General features: G+C 50.6%; 1 protein-coding gene across 1 annotated transcript in view; it reads left to right on the top strand.

The window, feature by feature from the left end:
- LOC144106427 (uncharacterized) overlaps positions 1-22,385 on the top strand; it is a 306,858-nt gene that overhangs the window by 226,514 nt on the left and 57,959 nt on the right. Inside the window, exon 10 of the mRNA XM_077639237.1 lies at positions 10,835-11,101. Within this exon, the coding sequence (XP_077495363.1) occupies positions 10,835-11,101 (267 nt within the window). The remainder of the gene's footprint in view (positions 1-10,834; positions 11,102-22,385) is intronic.

Genomic DNA, 22,385 nt, shown 5'->3' with positions numbered 1-22,385 from the left:
GTGGGGTAGCGGAGGAAACCGGAGAGACGCGGTCGATGAGCCCTCGCGCCGCCTCGTGCGTGATCTCGTTGAGATTCCGCAGATCGCCCCCTAAGCTACTCATGTGTGCGGGGAACCATACGATGTAGTGATCGGTGATGTTACTTCCTCCAAGGATTCGTAGCGTCGTCTTGTCTATTCCGCCCTTGGCGAGAGCTCGTGTGGCTGCTGTAGAGTCGCTGTAGACAGTTGTGAAGCTCGAGTCTTTGAGAGCTAGTGCTATCGCTGCTTGTTCAGCTACCTGTGTCTTCTTGGTGTAAAGCGTGAGCGAGTTTCGCGTTCGCCCGTGTCCGTCGATTACTGCTACCGAGTAGGCATGCTTTCCCGGTATGTAGGCTGCATTCACGAAAGCTGTCTCGTCGGGAAACCTTGGCGCGTCCACTGCGAGGGCATTGGCGCGGGCAAGTCTTCGTCCTTGATTGTGGACCGGGTGTACATTTCTTGGGAAGGGGAGCACTTTAATTGCTTCTCGAATGACTTTAGGTAACTGCAGGACGTTGTCCCTTTCTGCTATGGTGTTCAGGCCGAGCTTGACGAGAATCTCTCAGCCCGTTTTGGTGCTTGATAGGCGTGCGATCTGTGCAGTGTGCTGATCCTCGATGATTTCGTCAAGGGAATTGTGGATTCCTAGCTGTAAGAGTAGATCAGTGGAGGCATTATCGGGGAGCCCCAACGCTGTCTTGAAAGCTCGGCGTATGTGTACTTCGAGCCTTTTCCGATGTTCTTTTTCCCAGTCAAGCATCGCAGCCACGTATGTGATTTGACAGAGTACAAAAGCGTGGACCATTCTAATGGCGTGGTCCTCACTCAGTCCCCTGTGTCTATTCGTCCGGTTAACCCTAGTTTAATTGCGAAAGCTTCGTTTCCTCGGCACGTCATCTACTCATCGTCTCGTTCTGACGCTCTCGAGAACTCAAACCGGTATTTTCCGCAGTTGAAGAGTCACTCAGGGATGTGGCACGACTTCTTTTAGCCGCATCTTTGTTACGACACTGCTCGAGTCGTGCGGCGCGCTCTTCTGGCGTCTCTTGAGCACGTTGGCTCTTCCTCGCTTCGTTTTGTCGCTGTGTCGTCTCTTTCGCGCTCTCCATAAGGACTACAATACACTGAGGCGAAGCGCATATATATATATATATATATATATATATATATATATATATATATATATAATGCCGCGTTCCGGAGGCTTTCAGCACGCTGAAAAAAAACAGTACAAAGATACGCGGTACTATTTTCCTTAGGAGCAATGCAAAGAGGAAAAGCAGCTGGTGAACATAAGGTAACAACAGATATGTTGAAGGAAGGAGAGGAATTTGTGCTAGAAAAACTAGTCGCCCTGAATATGCAATGTCTTATGACCTCGGCGGTATGAGAAGCTTGGGAAAACGCAAACATTGTCTTCATTCTTAAGGAAGGAGATGCCAAGGACTTGAAAAATTACAGACCGATCAGGTTACTGTCAATTGCCTACAAGGTATTTACTAAGCTCATCGCTAATGGAGCCACGGCAACCTTACACTTTAATCAACCCAATGATCAGGCAGGCTTCCGTATAGTGGTTTCAACAATAGATGATATTTACACTTTCAACCAGTTGATAGTGATATGCGCTGAATATAACCAACCACTACACATAGCCTTCATTGATTACGATAAAGCATTTGACTCTGTGGAAACCTCAGCTGTCATACAGGCATTGCGGAATCAGTGTGTAGAAGAGCAAAACATACTGGATGATATTTATAGCAACTGCAGAGCTACCAAAGTCCTCCATAAAGTCAGCAATAAAATTCCAGTAAGGAAGGGCCTCCGGCAAGGAGATAAGATCCCACCAATGCAATTCACTGCCTGTTTAGAAGAGGTATTCATAGGTCTGAATTGGGAACAGTTGGGGATAAGAGTTAAAGAAGAATACTTAAATATTCTGTGATTCGCTGATGACATTGCTTGCTGAGTCATTCAGGAGATGAACTGCAGTGTAGAGCAATGAGTTAGACAGACAGAGAAGAGCTACCAAAGTCCTCCATAAAGTCAGCAATAAAATTCCAGTAAGGAAGGGCCTCCGGCAAGGAGATAAGATCCCACCAATGCAATTCACTGCCTGTTTACAAGAGGTATTCATAGGTCTGAATTGGGAACAGTTGGGGATAAGAGTTAAAGAAGAATACTTAAATATTCTGTGATTCGCTGATGACATTGCTTGCTGAGTCATTCAGGAGATGAACTGCAGTGTAGAGCAATGAGTTAGACAGACAGAGAAGAGCGGGGGGTCTAAAAGGTAACATGCAGAAAACCAAAGTAATGTTAATCAGTTTAGCAAGAGAACAGCAGTTCATAATTGGAAGCGTGGCGCTCAAAGTGATGAAAGAATAGGTCTACTTAAAGCAGGTAGTGACAGCTGATACGGATCATGAGAGGGAAATAACAAGAAGGATAAGAATGGCGTGGAGCACATATGGCAGGTTCTCTCAGAACATGAATAGCAGTTTCCCAATATCCCTCAAGAGAAAAGTGTACAACAGCTGTATCTTGCCGGTACTCACCTACGGGGCAGAAACGTGGAGGCTAACGAAAAGCTTTCAGCTTAAGTTAAGGACAACGCAGCGAGCCATGGAAACAAAAATGATAGGGGTAACGTTAAGAGACCGGAAGCGGGCAGAGTGGTTGAGAGAACAAAAGCGGGTTAACGGCATCCTAGCCGAAATCAAGAGGAAGAAATGGGCTTGGGCAGGGCATGTGATCCAAAGCAAGACAACCCCTGGTCCTTAAGGGTAACGGAGTGGATTCCAAGAGCAGGCAAGCGTAGCAGGGGTCGGCAGAAGGTTAGGTGGGCGGATGAGACTAAGAAGTTCGCAGGCATAAGGTGGGCGCAGTTGGCAAAGGACCGGGTTGATTGGACAGACATGTGAGAGGCCTTTGCTTTGCAGTGAGTGTAGTCGGGCTGATGATAATGAAAGAGACCTGTACCGGATGCTTTAAGACAAGGAAGCTGATCAGAAAAAAAGTCTGCAGAGATTCTTTACACTACTTACGTGTGAGGCGTTGTAAGCTCATCTGCTCACATTATGAATGCAGTCGCCTTAGGCGGCGACATGATGCATCCCGCGTAAGTGGCAATTCTATCTGTGTATGGCTCCAGGTAGCCGCCGCCCCTACGCCGCCGCACTCCTTCTCATCTGCGCGCTAAATTGTGAAAACAGTCGCCGCCGCACCGCTGCCAACGCTCCGCCTTATGGGTACATATGACGCGATAGGTAATCGATTAATGCCCATATATGCAGAATTTGTCTTTCTCTACTTTGTCAACAAGCCAAAATAGCAGACAAATTGTTTTAACCGACTCCGCGGCGCCGAATAGGCGTCCACGCACGCACACGTTCACCGAGATTGTATTCCACGTTATTTTGGCGTAGATTGTTGCGTCTTACGTCGGTGCACTCTTGGTCCTTGATCCGTAGCCGGGCATGCTGTCGGGCTCCTTCTGCGCTCGGAAGGTAGGCGGCGACTTCGATGACGTCTTCATCAGTGGTGTCGGACAGCATGGCGCAGAACCTTTTCGTAACCTCCCTGCCATGGACGAGCCTAAACGATGTCATCTGGGTGGTCCCTTGCAGAGCAATGTTGTACAAAAAGATCAAGTAGAAAAGTATGGCATCCGAGGTCTTCTGTTTGGCATCCACTTACATGGCGAGCCGCTCAGCGATAGTTTTGTTCACAACGCTCAGTAATTCGTGTGTTCTGCGGATGGCGTGCTCTTTCGTTTGTTTTCTGCTTTTTCGGTTTTTCATCAGCATAGCGGGTCATGTAGTCGGTCGCCACGCTGATCTAATTGCTGCCAAAGGTGGCAATGAGATTCATTTCAATCTGTTTAAATGGCTTGTTCCGTGGTGGTATAAGCTGCAGTAGTCCAACTGACCTGACCTGTGGCGTCTTTTCTCGTTAACATTCAGGACATATTTGACGGGTCGTGCGACGTCGGGAGACAATCGTGGCCAGCGGTGTTTATATGAACTGCGTTTTAGTGTGAAGGTAACCTTAGGTACGCGGCTGTTGGCGCATCGTGCGAAGCCTGCAGAATTTCTTCTCGTAAGCAGTTCGCAACGATGAGGAGGTGCGCGGTATTGTTGGTGACGAAGTACTTCTTCACGAGTATGTCATTATGCAGACGAAAACAAGACAAACGACATTTGAATGCTACTGAGGGTGAAGAAGCCTTGTCTTCCAGATACTGGACCAGATGCTGTGTGCCGCCGCAGTGGCTCAGTACCAATGGTGCTCAGCTGCTGACCCGAAAGACGCGGGTTCGATTGCAGCCGTGGCGGTCGCATTTCGATGGAGGCGAAATGCTAGAGGCCCGTGTACTGCGCGATGTCAGCACGCAAAAGAGATCCAGGTGGTCGAACTTCACCGCAGCCATTCACTAAGGCGTTCCCCATAGCCTGAGTTGCTTTAAAGCGTTAAAACTGGTGCTTATCAGTCACAAAAAGGCTACCTCATCGCACTCTTCCATTGGCTTGTCGACAAGGTCTCGAGATAGGCAGTGTGCTTGCGGCCAAATTTGTAGATGACGGTGATGTCTAACTCCTGGAGGAGCAGGCTCCATCGAGAGATGCGGACGCAGCGGTGCTTTAAACTGGCAAGCCAGCACAGTGTGTGGTGATCACTGACCACCTTTAATAGTCGTGCTTACAGGTAGTGGCGCAATTTCAATGTCGCCTAGATGATGGCAACGCACTCCTTTCAGTAGTTGAATAAGTAGCCGCGTGCTTGGGGAAGGAATGGCTAGCCTACGCGATTGTTTTTTCCAGTCTGTTGCTTTTCTGATCGAGGACGGTGCCTAGGCGCATGCTGCTTGCGTCAGTCAGAATTCCAGTCTGAGTGTTTCCATAATACTTCCTGAACACCAGAGGGGATTGTAAACAACGCTGATGTTTCTTCAAACCTTCTCTTTGCGACCTTCAAATTTAAATGTTACGTCTTTCCTTGTCAGTTGGGTAAAAGGCAGGGCGATGCGCGAGCAGTTCTTGAAAAATCGACGGTAATTTCACGGGCACAGTCCAATGAACCTACGCAAATCTTTCTTGTCGGTCGGTGGCGGAAACTGCTATAGCACTGTTTTCGGTGGGTAAGGGTGTACTTCATCATTCGTTACGATGTTCCCTAACCGAAGCGGCACTTCTCTGCTTTCAACGTTAGCCCGGATGACTTGGTGGCTACCAGCACTGTTGGAAGTCTTGACGGGTGGCCAACATTGATCGAGGTGAAGAAAACAACGTCCTCTAAGTACGGGAGACAAATCTGCCACCTCAGAATTGGCAGCAATGCATGCATTAGCCACTGGAACGTCTCTGACACGGAACATGGTCCAAAAGACACAACCTCAAACTCGAGCAGGGCATCCGATGTGATGAATGCGTAACGCAGTATTTTGTCAGTCTCTTTCATCGACTTCGGTTTGCCACTTGCCGCTCTCGAGGTCATCGAAGAGCAGTGCTTGGCGTTCTGGAGCCGGTTCAGTGTTTTGTTGATGCGGGGAAGGAGGTAGACATCCTACCTCGATGTTTTGTTCAAGCGGCTGTAATCGATAGAAAGCCGAAGTGTGCCGAATTTCTTCCTTGCCACAAAAACCTATCTCGCTCAAGGGATCTGACGTTGGATGACGCCCTCCCGGTGAATTTCTTCCACTTGGTCCCGATTAGCTTAGTGTTCCCGCGGTGACACAAGGGTAGGGGCTGTGACGGAGAGGTCGGGTATGATCTTCGGTTGCAGTGTGATGTTTGGCAATAGGTATTGGTCGGGCCTTCGACGACGAGGAAAAGCAGTCGCTGTAACAATGAAGACTAGGCATCTGGTTTTGTCTGTTCCTGGGCAGGGCTTTGTTGACCTCAAAAGTGGGCGAGTTTCTTGGTTAGGCGATAGGATACGATAGGATAGGATACACGTTATTGCTCTAACAAGGTTTTTCGGTCAGGCAGCGGTCTTCATCGTGAAGCAGATGTGTCCCTTCGTCTTGCAGAGGTCGGCGCCCCTATTCCAGGGCACCGATGAGTTTGACCTCTCTCTGGGCATGGATTACCAATCGTTTTGGGTTGCCGCTGGAGAGCACACTCCCCCACTGCTCCGCACTCAGATTTTCTGAGCCATGGAATGCTTTATTTCTATCATATTCCCAAGTAATATGGTATAGAGTGGGTGTTGCAGCGCACCATGGGCAGATGTCCCTGTATTGGTTCGGGAAGATTTTGCTAAGGATGTGTAAATTGGGGAAGGTTCCGGTTTGCAGCTTCCTCCACTAAACTGCTTCTTGTTGATTTAGTATGTTGTGGCTAGGAGGATACTTTAGTCTCATCCCTCTGTAATAATTTATAATGTCGGAGTACGTCGTGATCACCCACAAGAAGTCCCCAGTTCTTCATTCAAGACTGCTCGGTTAGTGTACTCGCGAGCGACTCTATCGACACTTTTGTTGGCTTCTATCTCGGTGCGTCCCGGCATCCAGAAAATCGTGTCTTTATTATGATCTTTGGGTAGGCCTGCGTGGAGGCAGATTTGGAGCGCTTTATGATCTATTCGGCCGTTAATGTAGTTACGGCATGCCTCTTTCGAATCCGTAAGGAATGTTAAGGACTTATTCGCGCGATAACCCTCCGCGGCCGCTAGAGCAACAGCCATTTCCTCTCCCTCGGTTACCGTGCAGTCCCGTGCCGACGCGCAAGTGCTCTCCTTATAGTGTGAGCCTATTACTGTCGCGACGACTTTTTGCTCTCCGGGGGTACATCGCGGCGTCCGTGTACAACGTGTTCGCCTTGACTGCCAAGTATTTTTCTACACATTTCGTTCCGGCGTTTCGCCTAGCTGCGTGTAAATATGGATCCAGATTTTTTGGGGCGAGCCTATTTTGATGGTGCTGCGGAAATTATCAGGCAGACTCGCTGTTCTGTGCCCTGCTCTTAGCGTTTCTCGATGCCCCAGTCTTATGAGGAGCGCTCTGCCAGTGGTCGTCTGCTGGAACCTGTCTCGTTGTGACTCTAGTTGCACTTCTTTGAGTTCCTCGAACGAGTTGTGAAGTCCGAGAGCCAGCAGCTTCTCCATTGATGTGGTGGCTGGTAGGTGGAGGGCTGTCTTGTAGGCTTTCCTCACGATGGCGTCGGCTTGGTTCCTTTCACCCTTGTTGGTGTTGTATTACGGGAAGGAGTACGTGACTAGGCTGATCACGAGGCTTCTGACCAGCTTTATCGTTTCCACCTCCCTTATACCGCTTGTGTTTTTGCGATACTCGGGTGATTATTCGAGTATTCTGCGGATTGGTCGGAGAGAGCTAATGCGTCTGAAACATCGGATACTTCGTTTAAGAAGGCAATCCTCGTGCCTCAGTTGCGATGTCAGTATTCATTGCTGAAGTTTTTCAGGAGCACCTGGTCTCATTCATTTCTTAAACGGGCGTTGACTCGAGCGACGGCCTGTACTCGGTCAAGAGCAAGTGCGTGTTTTTCTTGATGTTCTCGGTAAACCTGGAACTCATCACGATTGTGAAGCGCAAGCTGGGTGGAACGCTAACTTTTTCATCGAGCACACTAGAAGCGACGGGATGCTTTGGTGTTGTCTTCGAAGATATGGCTTCCTCACTCTTCCAGTGCATTGTCCTGACGGTGAAACTAGTAGGCCTCCAGCGGTGCGGGCGTTCCCAAAAGGTCGTCACATTCTTGAGCTGAGGTACAAGCGGTCCACTGATAACCGAGTAGTCCGCGCCTGTGTCTACTAATGCAGTTACCTTGCGACTGTTAAAGGTGCCTTCAAGGTCTGTGGTTTGTGTCCTCGCATTGCAATTTGACCTTGGAGAATAGTTCGGCTTCATCGGGTGCTGAGATCGTGGCTGGGATTAGTAATTGCGATTTCGCTGAGCGGTGGCGTCAATCTCAAGAGAGATCGCATCGTGGTGGAAGTTGGTTGATTTATGGTATATGGTGGCTTAACGTTCCAAAGCGACTAAGTCTGCGAGGGACGCCAAAATGAAGGTCTCCGGAAATTTCTACCCCCAATGTCGCCTCTATCGAAATTCCACCGCCGGGCCGGGATAGAACCTGCGTCTTGCTGGTCAGCAGCCGGGCGCAAAACCACTAGCCACCGTGGCGGACTATGTGGTGGAAGTTGCATGAGGCGTTAGCTCAATGAGGTCCGAAGGACCAGCGCACTAAAACAACGGACAGAGTAGAAGAAGGACGACGTAGACAGAAGCGCTGAACTAACAACTTTTATTTCAGGAGAAGCAGGAAGTACATATATATAAAGCCTTTATCAGGCTCCATGACATAGAGTGCAAGACAAGAACCAATTTTCAACGTGATAAACATGAGTCAAATGATATCACAGAGTTAAAGGCGTGACAGGCGAATTAGGTTTGCCTGCACAACTGTTATCTGCCATTCATTCAGGCGCAAGCGCCAAAGGGTTACCAAGAACAGCCAACAAGAACCCGGCAAAAACGGGGCAATAACAACACGGTCCGAAAGGGAAAAAACTCGTAAACATAATAAAAGGTTGAAGGGCCAACAAATAACACGGCTCCTGAAATGAAAGTTGTTAGTTCAGCGCTTCTGTCTACGTCGTCCTTCTTCTACTCTGTCCGTTGGTTTAGTGCGCTGGTACTTCTGACTTCATGGATAACCAACTAGCCCAACAGCAAGTGTTGCTCAAGTTCAATGAGGTCGGCGTCTTCATGCCGTGTGGTCAGCTTGAGGATGTTTCGCTCATGACCAACCTCACCTCCAAAAGTTGCTCACTTATGTTTCTCCAACTCGGCCCGGCAAGCCTCTCTGCAAACAGCCTCTGCGTGGCCGAGGATTGGAGATGCGAAGCGTGCGGTTGATGGCCGCGCTTGGCGTGTCTGATCACTTGCCACTTATTCCGCTTGACGGATATAACCGGCGATCTCCTGGGGTCGTTGGCCGGGGCGTGGCTTCGACGCTCGAAGGAAGAGCCGCGACGCCCCATTCACCTGTAGGGGCATTGCCGGATTGTGTGGCCGGGCTCACCGCGGTGGAAGCAGACTGGGCGACGCTAGCCAAGGGTCCTTCAGGGGTACGCTTTCCTCGTTTAAGCTTGCTAAAGCATGGGCGGGCGGGCGAGTTCGGTTGTTGTGGCCGAACGTATTGCTCCTGACGCGTGCAGTGGCGGCGCGTCATGGCGTAGGGCTCTGGTGTTGAGGTTGTTGTCTGAAGGACGCCCAAAGCCTAGTAGACTTCCTGACGAACGACGTCCGTTAGAGATACGACGCTGGGTGAGGACAGTAGATGTCGTCGAAGCTCCTCCCGCACAACCTTGCGGATGACTTCCCGTAAATTTCCACTGGTCGTTGACGCTGTACAATTGTGGCTGCCGATGAATACATTTTGCTGCTGGTCATATTAGGGACCCCTGGCTTCTAGTGTCCTCTTTATAGTGTCCGCTTCCGTTGTGAATTCTACGACGATTTCCGGTGGGCTGCGGGCGAAACAGGCGAAAAGAGGCTCCTTAACACCTCGCATTAGAAATGTCACCTTCTCTTCGATCATCTGCGCTCGATCATCTCGATCATCGATCATCTCTTTCCGAACGAAGCTGCCCAACGTCCCCAGTGTCTGCTTCTTCAGGGTGTCAGGTCGTCAGCAAATGCTCGTGGTTAGGAAACCACTTCCTGGCAGGGTCGTTCAATGCAAAGTAAACATTTTGAAACTTGGCGTTGTCATCCCAGGAGTTCAAGCGGCCACACGGTCAAACACATTCAATCAAACTTCAATATCTTCGTGTGGTTATCTATGTAAAGTCGATGGCTCCCGAGGCTGCCGAAGTACGACAGACGCTCACTGTGCACCAAGGTCAATCTTGGGGGCATAGCTGTCCTGCAGGTGAACACCGCCACCAGATGTCGTGTAGTGGTGACGGCACTACAGTAAGGACCGCGGAGAGGGCTTCTAAAAAAACTGTTCAATGGGCACACGTGCACCCAAAGAGCACTGATTGACTGGGCGGCTGCGCAGCAGCAAGCATGCTCTGTGGTCGTTGAACAGAATGCCGGTCGCTCTCGGCCGAGCTCAATTTAAATGTAGCAAGGAACCATCGAAACAAGCCGCCAAAGTCAGTGCAACCGCCTGGAACACTTTCGATGCAGTTGTGCACGGCCGCCACCAATCTAGATAAGTCAGGTCGCATTTCTCGTCACAAACCAAGTGATACAGCCGCGTGTCGGCGGCTTTGAGCGTGAAAAAACAATACTAAGCTTCAAGGTGATATATGACTGAATCGCTTGAAAACCAGAAGCAGAGAAAAACCAGACAGAAGGAATAAGCACAGAAACGTGAACGAGGTTGTTTCTTCCTTGCATCTGCTTCTTTTCTGCTGGTTTTTAAGTGATCGTGCACCAACTAGCTCAACAATCCACCTGATTATTTAATAATGGAGACAAGTTTCGCAGCTTGAATAAAACGCACACAGAAGACAAGGAACAAACAAGACAGGACTGTGCTGCTTGTTTGTTCCTTGTCTTCTGTGTGCGTTTTATTCATGCTGCGAAACTTGTCTCCATTATGAACTGCAACCAACTAGCCCCAACCACCGTGTTACTTCAATGATTATTTAAAGCGCGCTTGTTCCCTGATGCACTAATATATTGTCTGGTCGCTTGACGTTAAAACTATCCTTTACCTCGGCTTCCATTAGTCTACCTTCAAATAACTTGCCGATGATATCTTGACGATACTGGGCAGGGATAATTAGATGGAAAGGCAATAATTGACGTGTTTCTGCCCCTCCCACGCAGGCGACACAGGCTACTACTCGCCCCGTGGCGATCTGTACGTACTGGACCGCATCAAGGACCTGATCAAGTGCATGGACCAGCAAGTGGCGCCCGCCGAGCTGGAGGAGTTGCTCCACGATCACCCTGACGTGTCACAGGCGGCAGTTGCCGGGGTGCCGCACCCGGATTACGGCGAGGTGCCCCTTGCCTTCGTGGTGTTGAACCGGCGCCCCGCCACGGAAACAGAGGCGCGAGCTATGAAGGCGGCCATCGCAGACTACATTAAAGGCAAGCAGTTCTCTCAAAAGGCAGGAAGTCTAATTCCATGTTAGCGACGCGTATGAATTTATGGGAATACGGAGCCCAAAAGCGTTGCCCCGCAGGATAGCATTTGCTATCGGAGTCGTGAAGTGAGGACCCCGTTCAAAAGGACCGGTCTTTCAGTAACCTTTCTAAATAGATTTTCTTCATTACAGTGCATATGCATATAATCAAAAATGTATGAAAAAGTATATGATTCTTATATGCAAACCATATAGTTTCCAAATAATTTCCACATGGTGAGCTCAAGGTGATAGGGAGTCCGTATACAGTTCGACTTTTGCGTCGGCATCGTCTGTATACCCTTAACTGAAAGCGTATGTTTCACAGGGTCTATTGGTTATGTCGCATGGAACGTGTAAGCAGAGGGTTCTGCCGTCTCGAGCTCCAAATGGGCCTACACGTATCGGCTTGTCCGCTGGGAGTGCAATGAGATTGCGTTAAAAACATACGGCCTCAGATTCATTTGCATATTGCACACAAGAAACACTGGAAGTAAAAATGAGGCAATTCTAATCATCTCTGCTTATTGCGTAAAAATCCGGTGACAGCAGCTCTACTGCACTGTGTGCGCGGTGTTTAAGGCAGTGCTTACCTGACACCGATCCTCCGCCTGGTTCCGGCACCAATCGGCTTCCCGCTCGGCAGCACACATAGCAGGGACCTTTTTGTGCCGACAACGACTTTCACACTCTTCACCGCGGCGGCGGCTGAGAGTTTTTTCACCGGGAATAGCACAAAGAGCAATGTGGGCGCGCGTTTTACGCCGGTATTTAGAGCGCAGCCCTTAGGCGCTATTCCTACGCTGAGCGGCGTGCCTCGGCGTAACCGAGCGAACAAGCGCATCGTAGCATGAAAGAGCGGACGCAGAGCGTGAGGAGCAAAGCGGTAGCGTGACGGCAGGTGGCGCGGGACCGCGGCGACCCGCGCAAAATAGGAAAAGATTCTCTGGAGCACGCTCGAAGTCTCTGGCTCTGGCGAAGATTCGGCACTATCCTCGGAGCAACCACAGGCGTCAGCATCGGCAACATTCAGCCGAACGTTAGGCGGGACTTAAAGCCGCTAAGCTTTGCTGGCAAGCCGAACATCGTCGCCAGTTGAACGCAGCATATATTCTGGACAGGGAATCGTTTGGACTAGCTGCCCCTTGCCGGGACAGAGCCGCCGTCCATGTGCAAACGGATGAACACCGAGTTGTCGAAGACAAACAGCAGTGCGAACGGTGCCGCGGATACAGGTTGTCGCTGGGTTGTTCGTATTGAGCAGTGCGTTTTTTTCAATGCGGGAATGTGCTTAACGGCTACATTTTTACCTGCCATGCCCGCAAATTTTGTGCAACCGGTTTTCTTCCATCCTCACCATTGGAAAAATTCGCAACAATGAAATACACAGAACAAAACTAGTTTCCACTGGGATTCGAACACAAGTCTCTTTAATGCTTTAGCTGACGCTCTAACCACTCACCCATAGCTGCATTTTTCTCCTTTTTCTTCACTGCCTGTTTCGACAGAGTAAAACAACAGATCACAAACAGATTAAGTTCGTCACTCCATTTTCAAATCCAACAGTGGACGAGCGTGTTGCTCATAGCAGAAACTCAAGGAACACAATCGCTCCATCAAACTAATTCCTTCATCACCAAAACAATGCTCTTTGCACTCTTCACGCAATATATGCAACACGTTTTCGTTCAGTAATCACGTGCCTACTTCGAGTTGCAATTGTTGTTTCTAAAGGGCATTTGTCGACCTAATCAGGAACAGGCGGCTGAAATGTTTTACGAACGGTCACTTGTCATAACTCAGCGATAAAAAAGTGGACGCAGAAAAGAGAGAGGAAAAACGAAGCGAGCAGAAGGTGAGCAGATAAAAAATTATCGAGCTAAGCTTGTCTGCTTAAAACGTTAATCTGCGAAAGCTGGATAGCGTCGGCGTTATCGGCGTTTCCAGCAAGTAAGGTCACTCTGCCGGGTGCAGGCAACGAAGACGGCAGCACTGTCACTTCCACTTGTGTGACGAATCTACCAGCATCTCAAGTGGCAGATTTTCACGAACATCCATCATGCTCTCGCCTTTTACGTACCTCGTGAACGCAGTATTAACTCTGCAGGGGCAGAAAGCTGGAAGTAAACGAATAAAGAGGAGCCACGGCTTGCCGAGACTGCGGCGAAGCCCTCCACTGCACCGCCTCTTTCGCAATTCCGTGTTTCACTTCCTTTTTTATGTTTCGTAGTTTCGCGTGCAGCGTGCGAAGGCTCGCTGCTACGTGCAAAGGAGACTTGAATGAGAGGTGAGAAGGAAGACTGAAAGACCGCCGCGGTGGCTCAGTGAATAAGACGCTCGTCTAGTGAGCTGGAGTACTCGGGTTCGAACCTGACCGCGGCGGCCGCCTTTCGATGGTGGCAAAACGCAAAACCGCCCGTGTGCTGTGCGATGTCTGTGCATGTTAACGGCCCCCAGGTGGTCGAAATTACTCTGGAGACCACTACGGCACCTCTTCCTTCATTTCTTCTTTCATTCCCTCCTTTAATCCTTCCCTTATGTACCACGACATTACCAAATACTATAAACTATCTTACCCGAACCCATGCATATACGCCCACATCTACCCCGACCTCATAGCTTTCCCCCGTCCCCCCTGCATCCACTGAGGTAGCACTGCCACCCTCAATAATATTCTATGGGGCTACCTGGAGGATTCTCCTCCAGAAGCTCTTATAGAAGCTTTCTCACCAGAAGCCTGGGAAGAAGTGCTGTGCAGCTCGGAACCCGCCGTCCACGCGGGAGCCATCGAGCGCGCCGAAGATGTCGCCGCCAGTTATCAGCTAACGGCCGCCTGGCCCTTCTGCTAAGAATTCAGGAACCCTTCTTTTTCGGCAATAAAGTTTTTGCTCTCTCTCTCTCTCTCCTTTACGGCACGGTTCGCGTGTTCACCCAGATATGTGAGACAGTTACTGCGTCATTTCCTTTCCTCAAAACCTATTTTTGTTTTCATTTCCGCCCCGCCGCGGTGGCTCAGTGGTTAGGGCGCTCGACTACTGATCCGGAGTTCCCGGGTTTAAACTCGACTGCGACGGCTGAGTTTTTATGGAGGAAAAACGCTTAGGCGCCCGTGTGCTGTGCGATGTCAGTGGACGTTAAAGATCCCCAGGTGGTCGAAATTATTCCGGAGCCCTCCACTACGGACCTATTCGTTCCTATCTTCTTTCACTCCCTCCTTTATCCGTCCCTTACGGCGCGGTTCAGGTGTCCAACGATATATATGAGACAGATACTGCGCCATTTCCTTTCCCTAAAAACAAATTAATATTGTAAGCACTGTGAGTGACCTTCATCTTCATCTCAGCGTAATCATCATCGGTCATCGGGTCGTGCGAGGAAGACGAAGTGTTGCTAAGCTGTGACTAGTCGGTAGCTGCTGCTTCGGCCTACCTGAAGTAAAAAGGTGAATTTGCTGGTGCGTTCTTCTGCCTCACAAGTGGTGGAGGTGACTCCTGATCCCAGCGTCCTCAACGCGGCACCCCCTGGAGCTCCGTTCCGGTCGTGTTCTTGGCGGCACATCAACCGCCATGGCGCAGTCACATCCCCCTGCTCTCACCGTTCCGGCGCCTGTAGCTACCGATGGGCATCCCACGGTTGCCCATGCCACCTCTGCACCACTGACGTCCCAAGGTGCACTTGCTCAGCACCATTTGACCCACCCAACTTGGTCAGTTACCTCACGTCAGCGCGACCCTCCGGTTTTCGCCGGTCTCCGCGGTGACGACGTCGAAGACTGGCTACAGCAGTACGATCGGGTGAGCGCTTTTAACGGTTGGGACGCTTCTATGAAGCTACTCAACGTCTCATTCTACCTGAGTGACGTGGCTAAGACGTGGTTCCTCAACCATGAGGACGCCATTCCTGACTGGCCTCAATTCACGACACAGATCCGCCAGATATTTGGAACTGTTGGTGCTGGTCCGACCTCTTTTCAAAAGAAGCTAGAGACCCGTGTGCAGCTTCCAGGAGAGACATACACATCATACATTGAGGACGTACTCGCCCTTTGCCGGCGAGTTAACAATGGCATGGTCGAGGCTGAACGTGTCGGACATATTTTAAAAGGAATTGGCTCTTTTGCCTACGCAGCTCTAGCTGCCCAAAATCCCGTCACGGTGGCAGACATTCGTGCCACTTGCCAGCGACTTGACTTTCTACAGTCGCGCCGCCTCAACAACACCTGGGATCCGAGCCAAATTCCCGAAACTGATCTGCGCACCATCATACGATCTATAATACGGGAAGAGCTCCACAATGATATTTCGTCGGTTCCTGCCTTCTCACGCCCACCTGCTCAATCTACTGGGTTGCGTGGCATTATCAAGGAGGAGCTTACTTCACTCAATCGTCCCATGGCTACAGAACCACCAGCCCCTCCCTACGTTCCGACGTATGCTGAAGTCACTGCGGCTCCTCCTCCTTGTCCTCCTGTCCATCACGCGCCCGTCCCACCCAGCCTCGCCGCCCTGTCCCCGCGACCACCGGTGTATGGTAATTGGCGGCCTCTCCCACCTCGTCCAGTATGTTTCTACTGCGGAATCCGCGGCCATGTAACACGCGTTTGTCGCCGACGACTGCGAGATGAGCGTGCGAGCTATGGGTACGTTCGACGTGACGACGCCTACCAGCTTCCTCCTCGCCAGTACTACACCGATAATGACCTCCGTCCCTCTTCCTCCCCGTCGACTTCTCCTGACCGGTCTAGGACAGCACGGCCATCGCGTCGTCGCTCCCCGTCACCCTTTCGCCGGACTTCGTCGCCCCTTCGCCCTCCATCTTCAGCTTCTGCCCGCCAAACGGAAAACTAACCTGTGCAGTTTCCGGAGGTAAAACTGCACCGCCTGTCGTCGCTCCAATTCCTCCTCTGCTCCCATCAAACATGTTGACTGTATTCCTTGAGGGACATGAACTGGAAGCTTTAATTGATACCGGCGCCGCTATTTCTATTATGAAACTTGACTTGTGTTTAAAACTGCGAAAAGTGCGCACACCTTATACCGGTCCTCCTTTACGTGCTGCAAATGGACAGAATATTAACCCTTGTGGAGCGTGTACAGCCCGAGTCACCATTGATGGCATCTTGCACTTCATTGAGTTTGCTGTCCTATCCTCCTGTGTCCATCAACTCATCTTCGGCTGGGATTTCCTCCAAAACGCCTCAGCAGTCATTACGTGTTCCCCTCCCACTATTGAAGTCACTGAATGCAACATTCTTGCCGATAGAGAACCACTTTCTTCCCGTGTAGTTATGCTTGCCGATCACGTCCTCTATCCGGGCAACGAAGATATTCTATCTGTGACTTCTGACGCCGTCACCGATGGCGACGTCCTGATTACACCCAGCCCTCGTCTCCTGTCAAGAGGTATTATCATCATCGTGTCCCTTCTTCGCTTCTCCAGCGGTTCTTCTCTTCTCGCCGCATTCAACACCACATCAGAGCCCATTCTTCTGCGACGCGACTCTACTGTTGCATCAATTGCTTCCGCCCAGCCTGTCACACTTCTTCCCATTTCCACCTCCGATCGCTCTGATTCATCCCCTGCCTCGCTCAGTGCAGCACTTCGCCACACGCTCAGCACCGACCTGACAACAGACCAGACAGACGCATTGCTCGCTGTATTGAACAAGCACGCAGACTCGTTCGACGTCAATTCCGGCACACTGGGTCAAACCGCTGCAGCAACGCATCGCATACTCACCGACGGATCAAGCATAGTTAGACGCCGGCCTTATCGTGTTTCTCCAACCGAGCGCAAAGTTATTCAGGAAAATGTTGCTGACATGCTTGCACGCAACATCATACGCCCATCGTCTAGTTCCTGGTCATCGCCTGTTGTGCTAGTGCAAAAAAAAGACGGTTCGGTTCGTTTTTGTGTAGATTACCGTGCTCTAAACAGAATAACTCGTAAGGATGTGTATCCCCTCCCTCGAATTGACGACGCCCTCGATTGTTTGCAAGGTGCCCAATTTTTCTCCAGCCTTGACTTAAGATCAGGCTACTGGCAGATCCCCATGAATGAAGATGATAAAGAGAAGACCGCCTTTGCAACACCGGACGGTTTATACGAATTCAATGTAATGCCTTTTGGACTCTGCAACGCTCCTGCTACATTCGAGCGTATGATTGACACAGTTCTCCGCGGCCTCAAATGGAAAACATGTCTCTGTTACTTAGATGACATCGTCATTTTTTCTTCGTCATTTCCTGATCACCTTACTCGTCTCGATGAAGTTTTGACAGCACTTTCCAGCGCTGGCCTACAGCTAAACACGAAGAAATGCCGTTTTGCATCAAAATCCATTAAAGTTCTTGGCCATCTCGTAAGCAGCGAAGGAATTAAGCCTGACCCTGAAAAAATCGCTGCTGCGCTGCACTTTCCCCGTCCAACTCGGGTCAAAGATCTCCGCAGTTTCCTCGGCTTGGCATCATACTTCCGCAGATTCATCCGCAATTTCGCCTCTATTGCCTCACCTTTACATGCGCTTCTTCACAACGACACGCCTTTCATCTGGTCTCCTGCTTGCGAAGAAGCATTTGAAACTCTGAAGCGTGCTCTGACCTCGGGTCCCGTCCTCTGCCATTTTGATGATAAAGCACCGACAATTTTGCACACCGACGCCAGTAGCCATGGCATTGGCGCTGTCCTTCTGCAACGCCAAAACACCTCTACAGAAAATGTTGTTGCCTATGCGAGCCGAACTCTGACTTCTGCGGAACAAAACTACACTATTACCGAACAAGAATGTCTCGCCGTCGTCTGGGCTGTTCAGAAGTTTCGTCCTTACCTGTACGGCCGTCACTTCACAGTCGTCACTGACCACCACGCCCTATGCTGGTTATCCACTTTGAAAAATCTGTCCGGTCGTCTCGGGCGGTGGATCCTCCGCCTTCAAGAGTACGACTTTACTGTCACTTACAAATCGGGCAAGAAGCACAAGGACGCCGACGCTCTCTCTCGTTGCCCTATTGCTTTGCCGTCGCAACCCATGTCCTCGCATTCCTCTCCTGTCCCAACGGAGTCAAGCCATTTAAACCCTACAGTTATGCAGTCTTTGAGCGCCGCCTCTATTGCTCCCATGCCAGATATACACTGCAATCTTGCTCACCACCAGAGTGCTGACCCTTACTGTCAAAAGCTGATTGATAGTCTCAGCGGTGTTCTTAGACCTCCAAATGCCCGTCTCCGTCGTCGGCTCAAAAATTTCAAGTTACAGGATGGCACATTATTTTGGCACAACTACAGCCCACTGGGCCACACATGGGTTCCCGTAATTCCTTCTTCCCTGCGTCCTCAAGTTCTACAAGCCTTCCACGACGACCCCACCGCAGGTCACCTTGGGTACCACAAAACCTATGACCGCATCAAACGTCGTTTCTTCTGGCCTGGCCTTTCAACCTCAGTATTAAAATACGTAGCGTCTTGCATCCCTTGTCAACGACGCAAGCGGTCTACGTCGCCTCCTGCCGGTCTCTTGCAACCTCTCCCATGTCCTTCCACACCTTTCGAAGTCGTCGGAATCGACTTGTATGGACCCCTGCCCTTGACTCCAGCTGGCAACCGCTGGGTCGTTACTGCCGTTGACCACCTCACCCGATACGCTGAAACCGCAGCACTTCCTTCCGGCTCCGCTTCCGAAATCGCCAACTTCTTCCTCCACACCATACTTCTTCGCCACGGCGCCCCTCGCCTCCTCCTTAGCGATCGTGGCAAGTCGTTCCTCTCCACCGTCCTCGCCGCAGTGCTTCATGCTTCAGGCACGGTGCATAAAACTACATCTCCTTACCACCCTCAGACCAATGGCCTCACAGAACGCTTTCATCGCACCCTTTCTGATATGCTATCCACCTACATTCACCCTCAGCACAACAACTGGGACTCTTTACTCCCCTTTGTAACCTTCGCCTACAACACTGCCGTTCAACGAACCACCACCTACTCTCCGTTTTTTCTTGTTTATGCCCGCCATCCTACCTTCTCCCTCGAAGCATCTTTCTTCACAGCTTCTACTCCTTCTGCCGCGCCTTCCCACGAACAGTTCGTGTCTCGTATCGCCCACTGCCGTGATCGTGCCCGCCTTCAAACTGAAGCCACTCAAGCTTCCAGGAAAAGCACGTATGATGCGACTCATCGCTCAGTGTCTTTCCGCCCTGGAGACGAAGTGCTACTCTGGACACCTACTCGCATCCCCGGCCTGTGTGAAAAGTTTCTGAGCCGTTTTATTGGCCCGTACACGGTTCTGGAACAAACTTCCCCTGTAAACTATCTCATCACACCTGCATCGCCTGTTCGCGATCGTCGGTGTCGCGGCACCGAGATTGTGCACGTGTCGCGCTTGAAACCCTTTAACCGCCGACCTTAAGATTTAATTTGCGACCAGGATGGTCGCTTTCGTTCGGGAGGGGGAATGTTGTAAGCACTGTGAGTGACCTTCATCTTCATCTCAGCGTAATCATCATCGGTCATCGGGTCGTGCGAGGAAGACGAAGTGTTGCTAAGCTGTGACTAGTCGGTAGCTGCTGCTTCGGCCTACCTGAAGTAAAAAGGTGAATTTGCTGGTGCGTTCTTCTGCCTCACAATATTATTATTATTATTTCATTTCCGTTGGTGGTATTATACTCTCTGTATTATATAACTCTCTGTATATATAACTCTCTGTATTATATATACAGAGAGTTTGTTTGGGCGGGGACCTCTATTGGACCATCCTGTCACATTACAAAGTGGGGATCCTATTCCCGGATTCCATTTGCCTCTACCGCAGCTCGGGTACGCCGGACCATGGCCTATTGGACTGGAAGGTCGTGGCAGCCGAGCACAGCCGCCTCCTACTCCTCTCGGGTTGGGTTATGGTGAGGGATGGATTGCTCTGGCATACCCATATCATATGGAAGGTGTCAGCCACCTGCGTGCAGTATGAGCAGAGGCCAGAAAAGAAGGGGTCGAAGAGTTTCTGTACTTCCGGGCACATCGCTGTATAAGTAAAGAATCTTAGTAGAATACGCTCAACTGCTTTCCAAAGCCGTTTCAGAGGGGTCGGGTAGTTGCGGTGAGAGTCTTGGTAGTGATTGACGGTGTCTGCGTCTGCAGCCTCCTTTCCTGGTAGACCTTGGTGGCCAGGAGTCCAGACTAATTAGTGGTGTGTAGGATCTCGGTTCCGTGGCGCGTTGCGAAATATCCGATAAGTTGTGAGGAAGACCCTGCACAGCCCGTAATTTTGACAGGCTCGAAGGGATGCGCGTCGCAGAACCTACGTCCGCCGAAGCGACGACTCTGCTTTGAAGAGCAGGTGCCCCCGGAAAGATTGTTGTTGTAGTTGAACCAAGAATGTAATGGAAATTTCATTGGCCTGCCCTCTGGCTCAAGCTGAGCCACAATCGCTGCCACGTGCAGACAGAGGTGGGTGGGGAAAACATTTATTGGATATGTTGGGGACAGGAGGTATGCTAGGATGAGCCTGGAGGGGACCGATTTTAAAAAGCAATAAGTGGAGGTCCCTAGTTTGGAACCCCAGTGGCGGTGGCGGCCGTCCGGGCGCGCCCAGCTTTCTTGGGCCTGCAAGTCGTGGCAGCTGACCAGGTTCGCCTCCCAGTCCTCCCGGGTTGGGTTGGGATGCGGCAATAGCCGGGTTGGAGGGGCAGGCCCACACCATGTGATAGGTGTCCGAAGACACCGCTCAACAGTGCGGGCAGCTGCGGCTGGAGGAGGGGTAAAGTGTTTTAGATGCTGCCGGGCACAGGAATGTAATGGTGAGAAGGCGGAGAAGGAGCTGCTCATCCGCCTCCTCGAGGCCTCCACATGGGCGGCGGTAAAGGCGACGACTCTCTACAGTAAGTTACAATATTTTTGAAGGTTTAGAGAGGATCAAAAACGAGGTCCTTATCGGGTGGGGAGGAGAAAACAGCCCCGTCAGAGAGCGCGCAGGCGGCGGCGTCTGCTGCCTCGTTTCCTGCCAACCCCTGATGAGCAGGGGCTCACATAAAGGGAACGGTGTGCAGGGTACGTATCCCGTATGCAATTTTGGTAGATGCGTTAGACTAGGAAGTGAGTCCAGCCTTTTTCAGCTGTCTTATGGCCCTTGGGATGGTGAATACTTTCCGTGAGCCCCGGGAGGCGCACCTTATAAACCAGTACACGCGTTTGTTGCAAACGGAGTCGGGTCGCCGCTTTTTGCTCGACTCCATATCCAACATACCGCTCTCACGGAAGACAGTTCGCATCCCGGAACTCTGGAGACGCGCCATTTTTGTGCAGACAGAGGAGAGCTTAAATATTCTTGAGGAAAGACAGAACGAACAGAGGCGCGTCACAACCGCGTTCGAACAAGCGATGGCGCCGGTTTTATTTACTGATACCCCCCCCCCCTACACCCCATAGAAAATTTTAGCTATGTGGCTTTCAAGGCGAAAGCATTTCTTGGCTCATCAGTGTGTTCCAGACCTGTCCGCAGGAGACATGTGCAAGAAGTGTCCGCCTCACCTGCCAATCAAACCAAATAAAAAAAAGAATGGAAATGGAATAAAAATGGGGAAAAATAGGTAATAACAAGGAAACAAGGGCACAAAGAATACAACAAAAACAAGAAACAAAAGCTTCCGAAATAAAAAAAGAAATGGAACAGAAATAACAAAAAATAAAAAATGGAGGGAGAAAGAGAGGACAGGGAATGGCTGCCGCATTTCTTCTTATGGACCTCCTTCACCCCGCGACGTCACGAAGATGCGGTGGCGCTGATGTTAGCAGCGACTTTCGCATGGTAGGCAAAACAGGTTCCGCTTGCCCGTGCCTACCGCAGCTGCCGCAGCTACCGGCGGCTGCTTCAAGCCTGTGCACTGCAGAAGCAGCATGTATTGACCAGCTGCGTCACTGCTGGATCCGCGCAGTAGCATAAAAAATATTAAATTAGCCTCGATAGGTTTCTCGCGCATAAATGCCGCATTCGGAAACTGGCTAACAGACATTGGGCCACGGTAGTAAAGCGCGAAGTCTGGGAGTCGATAGGCCCTGCCACTCAATGCACTTAATAGCATGTAAGTTACTGCGTTCATTCACCTGAACTTCAGGTTAGTAGGCTGGTAATTGCTCAAGGAAAAAAAAAAGACATATGCAGCTGCACACGTACTTATCACCTTGAGCCGGAGTGCACGGGGCGCCGACAGGTTCACTCACCCCCAAGGAATGCGTTTTTTTGTTAATAGCACCCCATGTTT

Source organism: Amblyomma americanum, chromosome 10 (genome assembly GCF_052857255.1).
Source record: "Amblyomma americanum isolate KBUSLIRL-KWMA chromosome 10, ASM5285725v1, whole genome shotgun sequence".
NCBI classification, from domain to species: domain Eukaryota; kingdom Metazoa; phylum Arthropoda; class Arachnida; order Ixodida; family Ixodidae; genus Amblyomma; species Amblyomma americanum.
The sequence above is the reverse complement of the archived record's forward strand: the minus strand, read 5'-3'. Positions and strand labels throughout refer to the sequence as shown.